At 46.7% G+C, this 17,834-nt stretch overlaps 1 protein-coding gene across 2 annotated transcripts in view; it reads left to right on the top strand.

The window, feature by feature from the left end:
* The first annotated feature begins 383 nt into the window (after positions 1-383).
* Positions 384-17,834, top strand: part of NOL6 (nucleolar protein 6) — an 83,304-nt gene continuing 65,853 nt past the window's right edge. Inside the window, exons 1-8 of one of the 2 annotated variants that reach the window (XM_087958730.1) lie at positions 384-503; positions 4,218-4,448; positions 6,182-6,298; positions 9,996-10,175; positions 11,152-11,320; positions 12,386-12,520; positions 14,383-14,546; positions 15,685-15,805. In XM_087958730.1, the coding sequence (XP_087814856.1) occupies positions 477-503; positions 4,218-4,448; positions 6,182-6,298; positions 9,996-10,175; positions 11,152-11,320; positions 12,386-12,520; positions 14,383-14,546; positions 15,685-15,805 (1,144 nt within the window). In that variant the 5' untranslated portion in view covers positions 384-476. The remainder of the gene's footprint in view (positions 504-4,217; positions 4,449-6,181; positions 6,299-9,995; positions 10,176-11,151; positions 11,321-12,385; positions 12,521-14,382; positions 14,547-15,684; positions 15,806-17,834) is intronic. The other variant, XM_087958731.1, reaches the window with a different exon arrangement.

Below are 17,834 nucleotides of genomic sequence, written 5' to 3'. Positions count from 1 at the left end.
GTCATAAATACGAGTCAGCTGCCAAGCACCTGAATTTTGAGCACCTGACCATGGGGAGGCTGCAACGTGTAGGGATGCAGTGTGAAAAAAAACGGCCCTAAGTTATTTTTTTCCCCCAGTGTCGTCGTAACTTCGAATGGTCACTAAACGAGTTGCAAGTGGCAAGCCGAGGACTACCTTGTAAACCAGCGAAGTGGTCCAACTGAGCTCGGAAGTCCCTCCTCCAGAAACACAGGGCGAGCTTGAACCCCTCTTTCCTTTTTCCTAATTCTAGGGTCAACCGCGTCAATCACGTCCCGTCGTCCCGGCAACACTTCCTTCACGCTCTCAACCAAATCTCCGAAAGGGCGGGGGGGGGTTGGCTCAACGACGCTAAGACTATCGGAGCCCGGAAATGACGAACTTGGAAGCCGGAAGCCGGTAAGAGCCGTGCGCCGCTGTCGGGTTCCACGTGGTTTTTGCCGAGTTCCACCCACATGGCTGCTCCAGCGGGTCGGCGGAAGGTGGGTTGCGGCTGAGCGGAGCGCGGTGTGGGGAGGACGGAAGATTGGGGAGAAGCAATACCGTCAGGGGGGGATCCCGGGGACCTTCGCCTGCCTCCTCTTGGGACCACAGCCCCCATCGTCCACGGCCGGGGGAGGGGGTCAAAGACGATGGGAGTTGTAGTCCGGGGCTACAACTCGCAGTCTCTTCCCCTTCGCTTTGTTTCAGGGCTTGGGGGTGGGGTGGGGACGGGGTGGTGGTGATGGTGGAAGGCAACCATAGCCTGGCATGGCCCAAGTTGACCAGAGCTTGATCCGTTGAACTGTAGGGTTGGGCTAGAAGACCTCGAAGGTCCCTTTTATTATGCTGTTATTTTGATGAATGTATCCCAGCATCTCAACTTTGGGGGGTGTAGTTAATTTTGAGATGGTGGGGAGGAAACGAACTTTTTTCCTCGCGCCCCACCCACCCCCACCCCAAATATATTTCCTGCAAAATCTATTTTGATGGATGCTGCCTCCCGTTTCTTGCAGCAGCTCGTGTCAGGTAGTCAAGCCGCTTGACGGAGTAGAGTTGGTGGGCCCAAAGCCGCTTTGTGGAGTTTGGTTGGCTGCAGGTGGACCAGGATCCATTGCCTTGTTTCAGGGGGCTTTTGCTTCCTTGCAAACCTGGGGTGCCTGCTGGCTTCTCATTCAAGCGAGACCCAAGGACGGATCTTATTTATTGAAGTTTATTGCGTTGGGTGTCCCAAAGGTGCTTTTTTTTTTTTTTCAAGAGGCAACTGGACTTTTCTGCTTTTTCTTTGAAGACCTTTGGCTTCTTATCTCCAGGTGGCCTTAACAAATGACCAACTGTCTTGTCTGCAAGGAGTGTAAATCCTTCCATTCCCCACCATCCCAGTAAGAGCTGAAGAAGCTTGGGTGAGAAGCGACATGTCTTCAAAAGAAAAAAAAAAACAGAAAGTCCAGTTGCCTAGTGAAAAAAAAGCACCTTTGGGACAAGCATGACCTGAATGACTGAGAATCTCTACAGACTTTTAGCTATACAATTTGGGATGAACACCCTTTCAATGGTGTGGGAGTAAGAATGGATTTCCAAGTGGAAAAAAAATTGCAGACCACAGGAACCAGGAGCAATATTTAGGTGACTCTGAGGACACAGACAAACCTCTAAAAGGATGCAAATGACTAGCTGTCTGCAAGGAGTAGAAATCCTTCCCTTCCCCACCATCCAGTCAGAGCTAAAGAAGCTTCTCAGATGAGAAGTGAAATGTCTTAAGAAAAATCAGACTGTCCAGTTGCCTCTTGAAAAAAGCACCTTTGGGTCAACCATGACCTGAATGATGGAGAATCTTCATAGATTTTTAGCCGTGCACTTTGGGATGAACTCCCTTGAATGGTGTGGGAGTATGAATGGATTTCCCTAAAATGGCAGGCTACAGGAACCATTTGCACCACTCAGGTGATCCTGAGGACACAGATAAAACCTCCAAGTGGCCTCAACGACTCTCTAAAAAGGATGCAAATGACCAGCTGTCTGCAAGGAATATAAAATCTATTCCCCACCATCCTGTCAGAGCTGAAGAAGCTTCTTGGATGAGAAGCAAAATATCTTCAAAGAAAAAACAAGAAAGTCCAGTTGCCTCCTGAAAAATGCACCTTTGGGACAACCATGACTTGGATGACTGAGAATCTTCATAGACAGCAGAGGTGGAAGGGACCTTGGAGGTCTTCTAGTCCAACCCTCTGCTCTTAATCTTAAGCCACCCCACAGTCACCTTGAATGGGAGATGGGTGACAAAGCAGTTTAATAAACAAATAAATAAAATTAACTGGGGGCTGAAAACAGAAAGAGTATTGCAGTAGTTAAAGGATGGTATAAAAAGAATGGGCAGTTACAGGTAATGCCTGACTTACGACCACAATTGGGCCCAAAAATTTCTGTTGCTAAGCGAGACAGTTAAGTGAATTTTGCACCATTTTATGATGATGATGATTTATATATGTTTTATGGGTAATTTTATTTTGCCCCATTTTATGACCTTTCTTGCCGCAGTTGTTAAACGAATCGTAGTAAAACTAGGTTCCCCATTGACTTCCCTGGATACTGCAACCATCATAAATACAAGTTAGTGCCCGAGCATCTGAGTTTGGATCATGTGACCATTATTGGGGATGCTGCAAGAGTCTTAAACGTGAAAACTAGTCACAAGTCCCTTTTTTTCTGGGCCGTTGTAACTCTGAATGGTCACTAAACCAAAGGCTGTAAGTTAAGGACTCTGTATAATTCTTGAGCAGCGTAGTTTTCAAAGATGAATAACTGGACAAACCTTAACAGTAAAGAAAAGCTTAAAAGCTCACAAAGAAGGAGACACAGTAAATAAATAAGGCTTAAAAGCTCATGAAGGAGGGGAATAAATACGAAATACAGTTTAAAAGTTTGTGAGGGAGGAGAATTAGTTCTAATTCTGTTCTTGGGCTTCAAAGAGGCACTGGCTGCCTGGGGAATTTTGGAATTGAAGTCTATACCTTTTAAAAGTTGGTAAGGTTGAAAAAACAAGGGACGCGGTGGCTCGGGGGCTAAGACACTGAGCTAGTCGATCACAAAGGTCAGCAGTTCGGCGGTTTGAATCCCCAGTGCCGCGTAACAGAGTGAGCTCCCGTTATTTGTCCCAGCTTCTGCCAACCTAGCGGTTCCGAAAGCATGTAAAAAATGCAAGTAGAAAAATAGGGACCACTTTGGTGGGAAGGGAACTGCATTCCGTGTGCCTTCGGCCGACTATATGACCATGGAGACGTCTTCGGACAGCGCCAGCTCTTCGGCTTTGCCTCCTAGAGCTGGAAACTACAAGCACATATATGCGAGGGGAACCTTTACCTTTAGATAGATAGATGTTGAGGTCCCTTGTGGTTGTAAGGCAAGGACTGGCTGTATCGGTTTGATATCCTGCTCTTTTTTAGTGTAGTTCTTTATTCTTTCTTGGCCAAGTGTGATTGGAAACACAAGGAATTTGTCTTGGTGTAAATACTCTCAGTGTACATATAAGAAAAGATACATTCCTCAAGAGTCAAGAATCAAGTTAATAATAGTCATAGGGTACAATAAGCAATTGAATCATACTAGGAAACAGTCAAATAGGATATTGGAATATAGATTAGATTAGATTAGAATAGGATAGAATAGAATAGAATAGAATATAGAATAGAATAGAATAGAATTCTTTTATTGGCCAAGTATGATTGGACACACAAGGAATTTGTCTTGGTGTAAATACTCTCAGTGTACATAAAAGAAAAGATACACTCCTCAAGAGTCAAGAATCATCAGGTACAACACTTAATGATAGTCATAGGGTACAATAAGCAATCAAATCATACTAGGAAACAGTCAATATAAATCGTAAGGATACAAGCGACAAAGCCGTACAGTCCTACAGTCCCAAGTGGGAGTGGATGGGTGAAAGGAAAGGAGGTTTAATAGTAATGCATAAAATAAAATATTTATAAAAATAATCATAAAATTTTAAGGTTGAAAAAAAAACACACCACAAAGCCAAGGTGGAAAAAATGAATCTAGAACAGGTATGGAAAACAGGAAGGGGGCTTCCCTCTTTTGTGACCACGGTGTAAAAAACAGACCAGGCAGCAGGATTGTTAAATCGACAAAAATCAGCATCCTTATTTGGGTGAATAATTCCCTTTCTTTTTTTGTGTGTGTGTTGCTGTTACCTGCAGATGTTACCTGAAAGCGATGAGGGAACTAAAGATCCAGAGAAGGAAGAGAAACAAAATGGCATCCCTAAGGAAGAGAAAGCGAAGGGAAAGAAACGGGCTGCCTCGCCTGAAGGCCTCTTGAAGCCGGTGAAATTGGGCAAAGGTGAGCTGTACAAGGTGCCCACCAACGAGGAGCTGAGCCATCTCAAGGAGACCGAGAACCTGTTCCATTCCAACCTCCTTCGCCTTCAGGTCAGTTCGGCTATCAGCGTTCCAACCTCCAACGCAATAGACTCCGAGAATATCGTCTTCCCAAAGATCCACTTTATTAAAGACTAGCTTCGCTACGCAGCTATGCGATCGGGCTTAGTTTTTGGGGAGGAAAATAGGGGGGAAACTCTGCCTCTGCCTAACCAGCATTCATCGGTATTCATCTGTCTAGCGTCCTGTCAGTGTGTGAGAGAGTTGAGGGCTGTTTGGAAAGTGAAAGAGTATTTGCTGTGTGAGCAAGAAGGAGACAGCAAGGAGCCTGGGTGTGGCTTAGCTCAACTGTTCTGGACTAAAGCTGGCGCTCTGGAACTGAAATTCCTCTGCTTGTGTTTTGCACTTGGAAGATATTTCTTTTCAGGTGGGGAGGGGGAGTAGAACTCCTTAGCATCAGAGCGTATTATATAGGATAAGACGAATGCTGTGATGGTCATTTCGAAAAATCCTTTCTTAGTGAGCCCCGAGAAGCCAAGAGGAACCTATGTGCCAAATTTCAAGTTTGTAGGCTTTACGGTTCTGGAGATTTTGTGATGATGCGTGAGGGGTATTTTGCTTTTATATCTATATATATAGATAGAAAATAGATAGAAAATAGAAAATGTCATATTGGCACATCTGGGGAAAACCCGAATCAGAGAGTTCTGGGTTTTCCCTAACCCAAAGAAAACCCAAAATTCTACCCCTGCACCCAATCATCTATCGCATGGTCCAATCCTCACTTCGGTCCAACTGGAGGTACTACCCCCAGCCACTCCCCTCCAGGTGCCGGGTAACATGTCCTTGACTTTCTGAGAAAGGAATGTTGTTGTGGCTAATCTTCCACCGCTCCCTGAGATCCCAAATCCCTAGGCACTGAATGTGGCAGCTCAGAAGCCTCAAAAAGAAAAATGGCTTTCAAGCAGACATCAGCTTGGGAAATTGGAAGGGAGAGTCAAGTCAAGACAACGAAGTTGCTCACTGTGGTTAGTTATGAGTAACTCTTGTGTTGCTTGTGCTTCAAGCTTGGTGGGTGAAACAGATTTGGCCAGGGGAACCAGAAGGGTGATTCGTATAACAAAAGGAAGATCCGAACGTTTTGACACCCCCCATTTTGATCATGACGCCGACTCCTCATCCCGATAAAACCCCTTTTATTTAGGTCAAAGGGAATTCCTCTCCAGCAAAGTCCCAGCAAACAGTCTTTCAAGAGATTATACAATGACAGACCTTAACAAGCTTGGAGAGTTGCCAAGCCGATAGCTTCCAAATGCCACACTGTAGCAGCAATTACTTGGCAAGAAGTCAGGAATAGATCCTCACCCTAATGAATTGAACTAATTGTCTCCTGCAAGAACCATTCCCCTTTCGCTCCTCTTTATTCCCTATGGGAGGGGCCATTCACCGTCCACCTGAGCCTTTACTCCTGAGTTGACCCTTGTTCCTTAATTGGTTCCCTTCCCCTGGCAGCTCTGTGCATGCGTACACTGGGAACAGGCTCCAGCTGTTCTTCTTCCCCACTGATCTCCGACTCCAAAGGCAGCTGATAACTGTCAGACGGCCCTGGCCCCCGCTCTGCCTTCGACACAGAGCCCTCGTCGGAGCCTTCTCCAGACTCCAGGACTGGCCCATGTTCCTCCCCAACCTCCTCACTGTCCGAGTCTGCCGCCAGCTCCGCTGGCCACTGGTGGGCTACAACAGTCTGACCCCCCCTATCTATTGCATTTTTTCTCCTTCTGCAGATCGAAGAACTGTTGAAAGAGGTGACCCTCAAGGAGAAGAGGAAGCAGAGAATCGAAGCCTTCCTTCACGAAATCAGCACCCTGCTTAACAATGTCCCAGAGGTTCCGGCGAGAGATGTACGCTTCAGATCCGTGGGGTTGATAGCATCTTGAGATACGTCTTTGAAGGTTCTCAGTCATCCAGGTCCTGGTTGTCCCAAAGGTGCTTTTTCAAAGAGGCAACTGGACTTTCTGTTTTTTTTTTCTTTGAAGACATTTCACTTCTCATCCAAGACGCTTCTTCCACTCGTGACTTTTCAGCTCTTCGGTCCAAACTGAAGAAGCGTCTTGGATAAGAAGCGAAAAGCCTTCAAGGAAAACCCAGAAAATTCAGTTGCCTCTTGAAAAAAAATCACTTTTGGTATATCTACGGAGGTTCTCAGTCATCTGTGTCACAGTTTGTCCCAAAGGTGCTTTTCCAAAATGCAACTAGACTTTCTTAATTTTTTCCCCTTGAGAACATTTCACTTCTCATCCAAGAAGTTTCTCTGGTTCTGACTTTGAGCTCTTCAGTCAGAACCGAAGAAGCCTCCTGAACAGGAAGCGAAACGTTTTCAAGGGGTGGGAAAAAAAACCAAGAAAGTCCAGTTGCTTTTTGAAAAAAAAACAAAAAACACCTTTGGGACGTCTTGAGACTTGTTTCTTAGGAAGCTACTGTACTCCATAGATCTTCCTTTCTGGGAAGTGGGTTTAACGTCGCAGCCTTTATCAACTCTCGCTCTTGTTCCTTGGTTTGTTTGTTTTTTTGTGGATTTCCAGATTTGGGATCCCTCAGGATCGCTTCCCTGCACAGCCAAGGGTATCAACTGTCCTACTAACAGCCCATAAAAGCAAACATCTTCAGGAGCGTTAAAATCCTAAAAGCAAATAGTTATGGAATACATCATTCTGGCACAGAAGAAAGCAAAACCACCTCTAAATTTTCCCCGACTGCTGTAATGACACAGGAGAAAGCGCAAAGGTCACACAGCCAGCTGAGAGTCCAAACTTCCATTTAAGGCTTCAAATTTCCCCCCAAACACCCTCACATTATTGGCAAATCCCAGAGCAAAATGTGCACACACACACACACACACACACGGCAGCCTATGGCTGCGCCCAGTCCAGCAAAGCAAAGGAACAGGGAAATGAGTCCACAAACCAAGGAGCAAACAATGAGTCCGCAAAGTCAGGAAGAAGGCTCTGAGTCCACGAAGGAAGGAAGAAGTGTTGAGATATTCCCCGTTAGGAGAATGAGTGCACTCAGGGAAACGTAGTGAGAGTGGTAAGGAACCAGCATACAGATACACTGAATAGTAAAATGTAGGTTTTACTTCCAGTAAATGAGTAAACAAAGTCCAACAAACAGTCCAAATCATACATGGTTAAAGCAGTTAGTATCAGTCCAGGGATAATCCAAAAACGAAGTCAAGTATCATAAAGTTCAATAAACGGAGTTTGCTAACAGTTGCAAGACTCACAGCAATCCAAGCAGAACGATGATCAGGCAAAACAGGAAATGCAAGAAGAACAAACCAGGTTTCTGGCTCCATCTTATGGCTGTTGGAAGAACCTCAGCCAATCACAATTACAGCCTTCTCTTAAAGAAATAACAGTATTAAATAACTATCCTGGTTTATATATTGCCAACCCAACTGTTAGGTGAGTATCATTCCTAACAAGAAGCAACTCCCAAATGTCAGTACTGGCACACCAAACTCTACCAACTCAGCGTATGTTCCTGACAAGCACCCGTCCCCACATCATCTCTTTAAATCTTGGTCCCCAGGTGTGAAGAGGGGCGGGGCGCTCTCGTTCCAAGTTGTTGGGTCAACCTGCGCTGTTCCCGCCTTCTCTCCACTCTCTGTGCTCAGGGATCAGGAGGGGGCAGCCCTTGCTCATCGCCTGAGAGTGCTGTCGCTCCTCATTTCCTCTGCTTGCCATCTCTTGGTCATCCTGCCCCCCGTTCTTCCCTGCTAACAAGCCGTCCCAATCCTGAGGGGCCCTGGGCTGCCTCGGCCTGCTCCTCCCCACATTCCTCCAAAGCCGATGAAGCCACCCGTCCCTCGATCTCCCATCGGCTTGTCCTCCACAGATTCAGGTTCTGAGGGGACGGGTCAGATTGAAAAGTTGAAAAGGAATAACAGATAATCAGAGTTGGAAGGGACCTTGTCGGCCATCTAGCCCAACCCCCTGCCCAAGCAGGAGACCCTACACCATTTCTGACAGATGGCAGTCCAATCTCTTCTTGAAAGTCTCAAGTGATGGCGCTCCCACAACTTCCGAGGGCAACTTTTTGTTCCATAGGTTGATTGTTCTCACTGTCAGAAAGTTTCTCCTTATTTCCAGGTTGAATCCTTGTTCAGTTTCCAACCATTATTCCTTCTCCGGCCTTTGGGTGCCTTGAAGAATAGCTTGAACCCCCTTCCTCCTCCTCTCTGGGGCAGCCCCTCAAATATTGGAAGACTGTTATCCTGTCTCCCCTGGTCCTTCTCTTCCCTAGATTAGCCAGGCCCAGTTCCTGCAACCGTTCTTCATGTGTTTTAGTCTCCAGTCCCCTAATCATTCTGGTTGCTCTTCTCTGTACTTTTTCTAGAGTTTCAACATCTTTTTTATAATGTGGTGAACAAAACTGGATGCAGGACTCTAGGTGTGGTCTTACTAAGGCTTTATAGAGTGGTGTTAGTACCTCCCTTGATCTCGATTGTATCCCTCTGTTAATGCAACTTAGGATTGCATTAGCATTTTTGGCTGCTGCTGCACACTCACTGCTGGCTCCTATTTAGCTGGTTGTCCACTAAGACTCCAAGATCCCTCTCCCAGTTCCTGCTATTGAGCCTGGTTTCTACCAGTCTATATGTGTCCTTTTGGTTTTTCAATAATAAGTCACAGGAAGCTTCAGCGTTTTTTCAATCTTGACAAAGGGGTTCCTAAGAGCAACACTCGGATCTAGAGACCAATGTCTCCAGAAAATAAGGAATAGGGACAGCTGCCATGTTTTACTGAGATGATGAGGTCCTGGAAAGAGTGCAGAGAACAGCAACCAAGATGGTTGGGGTGTGGAGGTTAAATCATATCACGGATGTTTGAGGGAACTAGTCTATCGAAGAGAAGGATTTGGGGGGCACGATAAGTATCTTCTGCTTCCTGAGGGGTTTTCACAGAGAAGAAGGGGGTCAACCTCTCCTCCCAAGGCACCTGAGAGGCAGGATAAGAAGCAATGAATGGAAGCTCCTCAAGACCAGCAGAGATTTGTGGCTGAATTGTGGTTGTTACGTCAAGGATTACCTGTATTTTTGGGGATTCTTCTGTTGGGACCACCTGGGACCTCTCCCACAGAACCTCAGCCTGGTCCTGATTCAAGGATAAAAGGGTGGTGTCAACTCCTAAAACATTTCTCTGGTCTTTTTAGAGTTTGCCCACAGAAAGGGAGCGGGGAGCAGTGCGGCAGCTTGGAAATCGAAAGTGCATTCCATAAATAGTTTTTCAAAGATAGTAACTAGGCGACTGAAGTTTCTGCCCCGCAAGTATCTAACTGGAGAGCCTGATTGATGACTCTGGGCTATGGAGGTGTCCCATTGGAGAATATGAATTACAATACACCCAGGGTGTGGAGGAAAACCAGGGTCGAGGGTGACAGTGAATGATGTGTCTCAGAGTCGGCTGTACCCAGGCAGTGCTGGCATGTTAACTCCCAATAAATCCTTTTGAAGTTTGGCTCGAGACTCATGATTTAAATGGGGGTGAATGCTGGAATCCTGACAGGTGAATTCTACATTTTTGTTTTTTTTTTCAGATCACTGACCAGTCCTGGCTCCCCACAGGAGTGAAAGTCCCTATCCTGCAGCTTCCTTTCAAGGTGAAAGGGAAGTTCCACTTTCTGCCCCCAGTAGAGGTGAACGTGGTAGGGAGTTACCTGCTTGGCACCTGCATCAAGCCGGACGTGAACGTGGACGTGGCAGTGATTATGCCCAAGGTGAGTGGCCCCGGGCAGACGTGAAGGTTCCCTTTTAATTTTATTATTCATATTTATTTTTAACCCCTCTTTATTATTTTTTGGTAAAGAACTCCAGGTGACAGACATACCAACGCTCCTGGTTCTACCTATTTTCCCCACATCAACAATCTAATGTGGGAGAGGGGGCTTTCGTGCCTAAGGCAGAACTAGAACTCACTGTCTCCTGGTGATCGGTCCAAAGTCCACTAGGCGCCTTTCATGCCTAAGATGAAACTAGAACTCACCGTCTCCTGGTGATCGGCCCAAAGTCCACTAGGCGCCTTTCATGCCTAAGATGAAACTAGAACTCACCGTCTCCTGGTGATCGGCCCAAAGTCCACTAGGCGCCTTTCATGCCTAAGATGAAACTAGAACTCACCGTCTCCTGGTGATCGGCCCAAAGTCACCCAGCTGGCTTTCATGCCTAAGGCGGAACTAGAACTCACCGTCTCCCGGTGAGAGGCTCAAAGTCACCCAGCCAGTTTTCATGCCTAAGGCAAGACTAGAACTCACCTTCTCCTAGTGATTGGCCCAAAGTCACCCAGCTGGCTTTCATGCCTAAAGCGGAACTAGAACTCACCGTCTCCCGGTGAGAGGCTCAAAGTCACCCAGCCTGTTCTGCATGCCTAGGGCACGATTAGAACTCGGGGTCTCCTGGTGATGGGCCTAAAGTCACTCAACTGCCTTTGAGGCCAAGGTGGGTACTAGAACTCACAGTCTCCTCATTTCTAGCTTGGTGCCTTCCCCATTAGACCAAAGGGATAGTAAAGAGGGTTAATAACATTGGGAAGATGCTCAGCGCATGAAGAGTTCTTTTTCGTGCTCGTTGGTGTTCTGTTCTCGGCCACGCTTCTGCAAAACCTGCTTAGTGAATGTCTTGCTTAGCAACATACACCTGGGGCTCAATTGAGGCCATAGGTCAAGGACTACCTGAAAACGGCTTTTGTCTTGTTAGGAAGTGTTCCAAGAGAAGGACAACCTCAACCAGCGCTACCACCGCAAGAGGGCCCTCTACCTGGCCCACCTGGCCCAACACCTGGCTGAGACAAACCGCTTTGGGAGCGTGGCCTTCGCCTACCAGAATGGCAACCATTTGAAGCCCATTGTGCTCCTCCAGCCACAAGGTAAGCTGGGTGTTGGGGAGGGGAAAGGAAGGATTTTGCGCACGTGGCTAAAAGTGGGGGAGTAAAAGAACCGTGGAGAGGAGGAAGCAGGCAGCTTCCTTGGAAGAGAAGAGGTTTTGCTGTCATCTTTCAGGACTCGTTTTTACTTCCTTTCGTTCTCTCCAACCCTTCCGACCCTTCCTTCCTTTCCTTCCCTTCCCTTCCCTTCAGACTCTCCCTTCTTGTCTCCTTCCTTCCCTTCCTCTCTTCCCCTCCCTCCCTCCCCTTCTGACTCTCCCTTCTTGTCTCCTTCCCTCCTTCCCCTTCCCTCCCTCCCTTCCCCTTCTTCCCTCCCCTCCCTTTCCCTTTCCCTTCCCTTCCGACTCTCCCTTCTTGTCTCTTTCCTTCCCTCCCTCCCTTTCCTCCCTCCCCTCCCTTTCCCTTCCCTTCTGAGCCTTCCCTCCCTTCCTCTTCTGACTCTCTCTCCCTTCTTGTCTCTTTCCTTCCCTCCCATTCCTTTCACTTCCCTCCAAACTCTCCTTCCCTCCCTCCCTCATCATTTCCTTCTGACTCTCTTCGTTTTTGTCTCCCACTCCCTTTCCTTCCTTCCTTCCTTCCTTCCTTCCTTCCTTCCTTCCTTCCTTCCTCCCTCCCTCCCTCCCTCCCTCCCTCCCTCCCTCCCTCCCTCCCTTCCTTTCCCACTCTCTTCTTTCTTGTCTCCTTCCCTCCCTCCCTCCCTCCCCCTCCATCCATCCATCCTTCTTCCTCAGCCTGCCAGGCCCCCATCCAAGTACTAAACCAGGGCCCCTCCTGCTTAGCTTCCGAGACTTCATAACCTCCTTTCTGGTCTTCCCACCATTGTGCCCGATTCCCATCTTTTCGGAGGTTTTTTGAAAGGCTAATAAAGCCCAAAGCCAAACAGACAGGACTCTGATTGCGTCTCTCTCTCTCTCTGTGTGTCTGTTTGTATGTAACAACAAGTCATTTTGGACAACGTCCACATTGCTAATTTTCCCTTTTTCTTCTCTTCTCCCTTCCTTCTTTTCCTCCCCGTCCGCCTGGGTGTGTGTGTGTGTGTGTCTGCAGGGAAGGACGCAAAGACGGTGAGAGTCCGCCTCCATGCCTGCTCCGCGCCTGGCGTCTTCCGGCCTCTCCGTTTGCACCCCAGCAAAAACAACATCCGGACTGCTTGGTTCACGGAGAAGGACTCGCCCGGGACAGGTAAACTGCGAAGACGTTCAGCTGGCGTTCCCCAACCATGGCCGCTTTCAAACACGTGGACTCCGACTCCCAGAATTCTGCCTGGGGAATTCTGGGAAATGAAGTCCACGTGTGTCATGCCCCTACTCTGAGAGAGAGGAGGAACAGCCGACAGGGAGTGGGGCACATGTGCACGCCCAGTAGGGCTTTTCCGGGCGACCTCTCATGTTCCAGCAGAAATGGCTCTGCATGCCACCTCTGGCACGGGTGCCATAAGTTCGTCATCACTATTGCCCTATGCAATTTCAGACAAATGGCTATCCAATCTTTTCTTCAAAACCTCCAGTGATGGAGCACCCACAACTTCTGGTGGCAGGCTGTTCCACTGGTTCATTGTCCTCTCACTGTCAGGAAATTTCTCCCCTAGTTCCAGGTTGCTTCTCCCCTTGGTTAGTAATTGGTTTGCATGCCCTTACTTGTTGCTCCAGCTGAAATAGAATTCTATATAGAACAGAATAGAATTCTTTTATTGGCCAAGTGTGGTGGACACACAAGGAATTTGTCTTAATGCAAATACTCTCAGTATACATAAAAGAAAAGATACATTCATCAAGAATCATAGGTACAACACTTATAGTCATAGGGTACAATAAGCCATCAATTCAGATAGAGAGATAGATAAGAAAGAAGGAAGGAAGGAAGGAAAGAAAAGAAAAGAAAAATAGAATTCTTTTATTGGCCAAGTATGATTGGACACACAAGGAATTTGTCTTGGTGCAAATACTCTTTCAGTGTACATAAAAGAAAAGATACATTTGTCAAGAGTCAAGAATCATCAGGTACAACACTTAATGATAGTCATAGGGTACAATAACCAATCAAATCAGATAGAGAAAGAAAGAGAGAAAGAAAAATAAATAAATAAATAAATAAATAAATAATAGAGTTCTTTATTGGCCAAGTGTGGTTGGACATACAAGGAATTTGTCTTTGGTGCAAATGCTCTCAGTGTACATAAAAGAAAAGATACATTTGTCAAGAGTCAAGAATCATCAGGTACAACACTTAATGATAGTCATAGGATACAATAACCAATCAAATCAGATAGAGAAAGAAAGAAAGAAAAATAAAAATAAATAAATAAATAAATAATAGAGTTCTTTATTGGCCAAGTGTGGTTGGACATACAAGGAATTTGTCTTTGGTGCAAATGATCTCAGTGTACATAAAAGAAAAGATACATTTGTCAAGAATCAACAGGTACAACACTTAACAATAGTCATAGGGTACAATAACCAATCAAATCAGATAGAGAGAGAAAGAAAGAGAGAAAGAAAAATAAAAATAAAAATAAATAAATAAATGAGTTCTTTATTGGCCAAGTGTGGTTGGACATACAAGGAATTTGTCTTTGGTGCATAAGCTTTCAGTATACATAAAAGAAAAGGCATATTCGTCAAGAATCATAAGGCACAACACTTAATGATAGTCATAGGGTACAATTAGCAATCAAATCATACTAGGAAACAGTCAATATAAATCATAAGGATACAAGCGACAAAGTTGCAGTCATACAGTCGCAAGTGGGAGGGGATGGGTGATAAGGAGTGATGAGAAGCTTAATAGTAATAGTAGTGCAGACTTTGTAAATAATTGGACAGTGTTGAGGGAATTATTTGTTTAGCAGAGTGATGGCGTTCAGGGAAAAGCTCTCCTTGGGTCTAGTTGTTGTGGTGTGCAGGGCTCTATAGCGTCGTTTTGGGGGAAGGAGTTGAAACAGTTTATGTCCGGGATGTGAGGGGCCTGTAACAGGAAGTGGGTCCGAAGAACCCTTTTGTCGGCATCCAGGTGAGATGGTCCTCAGCCTCTTTGCTTCTTTCCAGGAGTCGCCGAGCCCCCCACTCCACATTACAACAACTCCATTTTGTGGGACCTGGTGATGGAGACCAACCTGCTCTACCTCTCCGAGGCGGCCAGCGCCTTCCGAGGCTTCCAGGGCGGGGTGGCTCTCCTCAAAGTTTGGCTCCGGCAGCGAGAGCTTCATCAGGTAAACTTGTGGACTGGTTGAAATGGGTCAAAGCACAGAAGCTCTTTTGAGGTTTCTGTCAAGGATTGAAACTACAGCAGCTACTTGTCTCTTCGTTTCAACTTGCCGTGTGTGGGGGGAGAGAGGTGTTGCTTTTGAATGGGTTAAATCGGAGGTGTGCAGTCCTTGGTGCTTGCTGAGCTTGGGTGATTTCTTGCAGGCATTTCATGACCAAACTAGGTAACGTCAGCAGTGCTAGAAGGGAGTGGGATTTTGCCCTCTTGTTTATATAGAAGCGATTTGACCTAGAGTCCTGCATCCAGTTTCAAGTCACCACATTATAAAAAAGATGTTGAGACTCTAGAAAAAGTACAGAGAAGAGCAATTAGGGGACTGGAGACTAAAACACATGAAGAACGGTTGCAGGAACTGGGCCTGGCTAGTCGAGAAGAGAAAGACCAGGGGAGACAGGATAACGGTCTTCCAATATTTGAAGGGCTTCCACAGAGAGAAGGAAGGGGGTTCAAGCTATTCTCCAAGGCACCCGAAGGCCAGAGAAGGAATAATGGTTGGAAACTGAACAAGGAGAGATTCAACCTGGAAATAAGGAGAAACTTTCTGACAGTGAGAAGAATCAACCGATAGAACAGAAGTTGCCCTCGGAAGTTGTGGGAGCGCCATCACTGGAAACTTTCAAGAAGAGATTGGACTGCCATCTGTCAGAAATGGTGTAGGGTCTCACGCTTGGGCGGGGGGTTGGACTAGATGACCTACAAGGTCCCTTCCAACTCTGATTATCTGTTACTCTGATTATCTGTCTCCACTCCCCTTAAGCACTGGTGATGTGTCCTAGTTGGGTGATGAAATGTCCGCAAGCAAGCAAGCAAAATCGGAGAGCACCGCGGACCCCACATTTCTCTACTCTTTCCACCAGAAGGAAGAATTTGTAGGCAAGGAGAAAAAGGGAAGGTGTGACCTGCGTGTCGAAAGTTGAGATCCGTTTGTGGTTCTGTGCAAAGAAGTGCAAACGATACACAAGCATTAGGTGGCATTAAGGTTGTTGTTTTTTTTAATCAAGATTATGAGCCCTGTGTGTTTTTGGCTGTGGACGGAAGGTATGCGTTTGTGTTAACTTTTCACTTCCTTCACCCTTTCCCAGGGTCTGGGATGTTTCAACGGCTTCATGGCCTCCATGCTGGTGGGATACCTCCTGGCCACCCACAAGATCAGCAAAATGATGAGTGCATATCAGGTGCTGCGAAACGCCCTCCATTTCTTAGGTAAGTTGCTCCGACAAGAATAAAACATGCTTTGCTAGCAGCACTGGCCCATGCGCAGTTTGTATATATAAACTGTCCTCAGAGCTGCAGCCCATGAAGGGAATCAGGGCCCCTTCCTCCCTCATAGACCACGCCATTCATGTTTCTTCCTTAACCTCTCCTCCCTGCATGACCTAGGATGAAGAGGGGATGGGCCTGGGTCTTCCTCTGAACGCCCAGCCAGCCTGTGCCCTTCCCCAGCTTCCTCCACAACCTCCAGAGCCACACTTCCACTCCCTGTTCGTCCTCTCCCTCAGAGTCAGACTCCAACGGAGGCATGACACAGTGAGGAGGTTGTGGAGGAACATGGGCCAGTCCTGGAGTCTGGGGAAGGCTCTGATGAGGGCTCTGCCTCAGAGGCAGAGATGGGTCCAGGGCTGTCCGACAGTTAATCAGCTGCCTTCGGAGTCGGAGATCAGTGAGGCAGAAGAACAGCTGGAGCCTGTTCCCAGTGTGTGCATGCACAGAGCTGCCAGAAGAAGGGAACAGCTGAGGAACAAGGGCCGACTTGGGAGTAAAGCTACAGTGTATGGTGAATGGCCCCTCCCCTAGAGAATAAAAGAGGAGCGAAAGGGGAGTGGGGCTTTCCAGGAGACAATTAGTTCATGCTTGCTAAGTATTGTGGCACCTGAAAGATATTGGCCTGGCGCCTCTCCAAGCCTGATAAAGGTCTGTAATTGGGAGCTATCTTGAAGGACTGTTGGCCGGGACTTTGCTGGAAAGGAAATTCTTTGTAAATTAAATAAAAAGGGTTTATCGGGATGAGGACTCAGCTTTGTGCTGTTGGGGAAGCCTAGGTCAGAAGAGTTGGGTCAAACTTTAGATGGAATCTGTGTGGGAGGGAGGGATGGAGAAAGGAATGGGGTTTTGTTTTTTTTATTGTTTTCCCTTCTGAGGAATTACCTCTGTGAAGGAAAGGAAGCATGCAATTTTTCTGAAGTGCTAAAATGCTAGGTGTAAGATGATGCAGCAAGGAGGTACATAAATAAATGGAAGGATAAAGGAGCTACGCAGAATCCAGAGAAGCAATTCCTTTGGCAGATATATATTCCCTTCCCATCCCATCTTTTTTCCTTCCCTCCCTCCCTCTGATTTCTTTTCCTTTCCTTCCCTCCCTCCCTCCTCTGATCCCTTTCCTTCCCTTCCTGCCTTTTCTCCTTCCCTCCCTCCTCCTGTAATGTCTTTTCCTCCCTTCTCTCTCTCCCTCCCATCCCATCTTTTTCCTTCCCTTCTCTGAGTTTCCTTCCTTCTTTCCTTTCCTTTCCTTTCCTTTCCTTTCCTTTCCTTTCCTTTCCTTTCCTTCCCTTCCCTTCCCTTCCCTTCCCTTCCCTTCCCTTCCCTTCCCTTCCCTTCCCTTCCCTTCCCTTCCTTCCTCCCTCCCTCCCTCCCTCCCTCCCTCCCTCCCGCTTGGGCAGTTTGAGCTTTCTGAGTTGGCGCAGAAAGAACATTCTTTGTTGTTCTTTTTTGATGCCGTTTTTGATGTTAGGTGTCCATTTTAGGCCATGTGGTATAGTAGAACCTAGAAATTTGAAGGTCTCTACTGTTGACACTGTGTTGTCTAGTATTGTAAGAGGTGGTATTATGGGAGGGTTTCTTCTAAAGTCCACCACCATTTCTACGGTTTTGAGTGTGTTCAGTTCCAGATTGTTCCGGTTGCACCACGAGGCAAGTTGTATAACCTCCCACCTGTATCCGGATTCGTCAAATTCATGGCAACTGACTCATATTTATGGCGGTTGCAGTGTCCCGGGGTCACTTATCCAACTTTTGCGACTTTGATAAACAAAGTCAGTTGGGGAAGCCAGTTTCGCTTAAAGACCCTGTGACTAAATTAACAACTGAAGCGATTGACTTAACAACGGTGGCAAGAAAAGTCGTAAAATGGGAGAAAGCGAACTTAACGAATGTCTGGCTTAGCAACAGATATTTGTTGTAAGTCAAGGACTACCTGGAACTGCCTCCTTTTTTTATACCGCCCTTTAACTTTTGA

The sequence above is a fragment of the Notechis scutatus genome, chromosome 2 (assembly GCF_049901735.1).
Source record: "Notechis scutatus isolate UNSWTSFEM ecotype Mainland chromosome 2, rNotScu1.2, whole genome shotgun sequence".
Lineage (NCBI taxonomy): Eukaryota > Metazoa > Chordata > Lepidosauria > Squamata > Elapidae > Notechis > Notechis scutatus.
The sequence above is the reverse complement of the archived record's forward strand: the minus strand, read 5'-3'. Positions and strand labels throughout refer to the sequence as shown.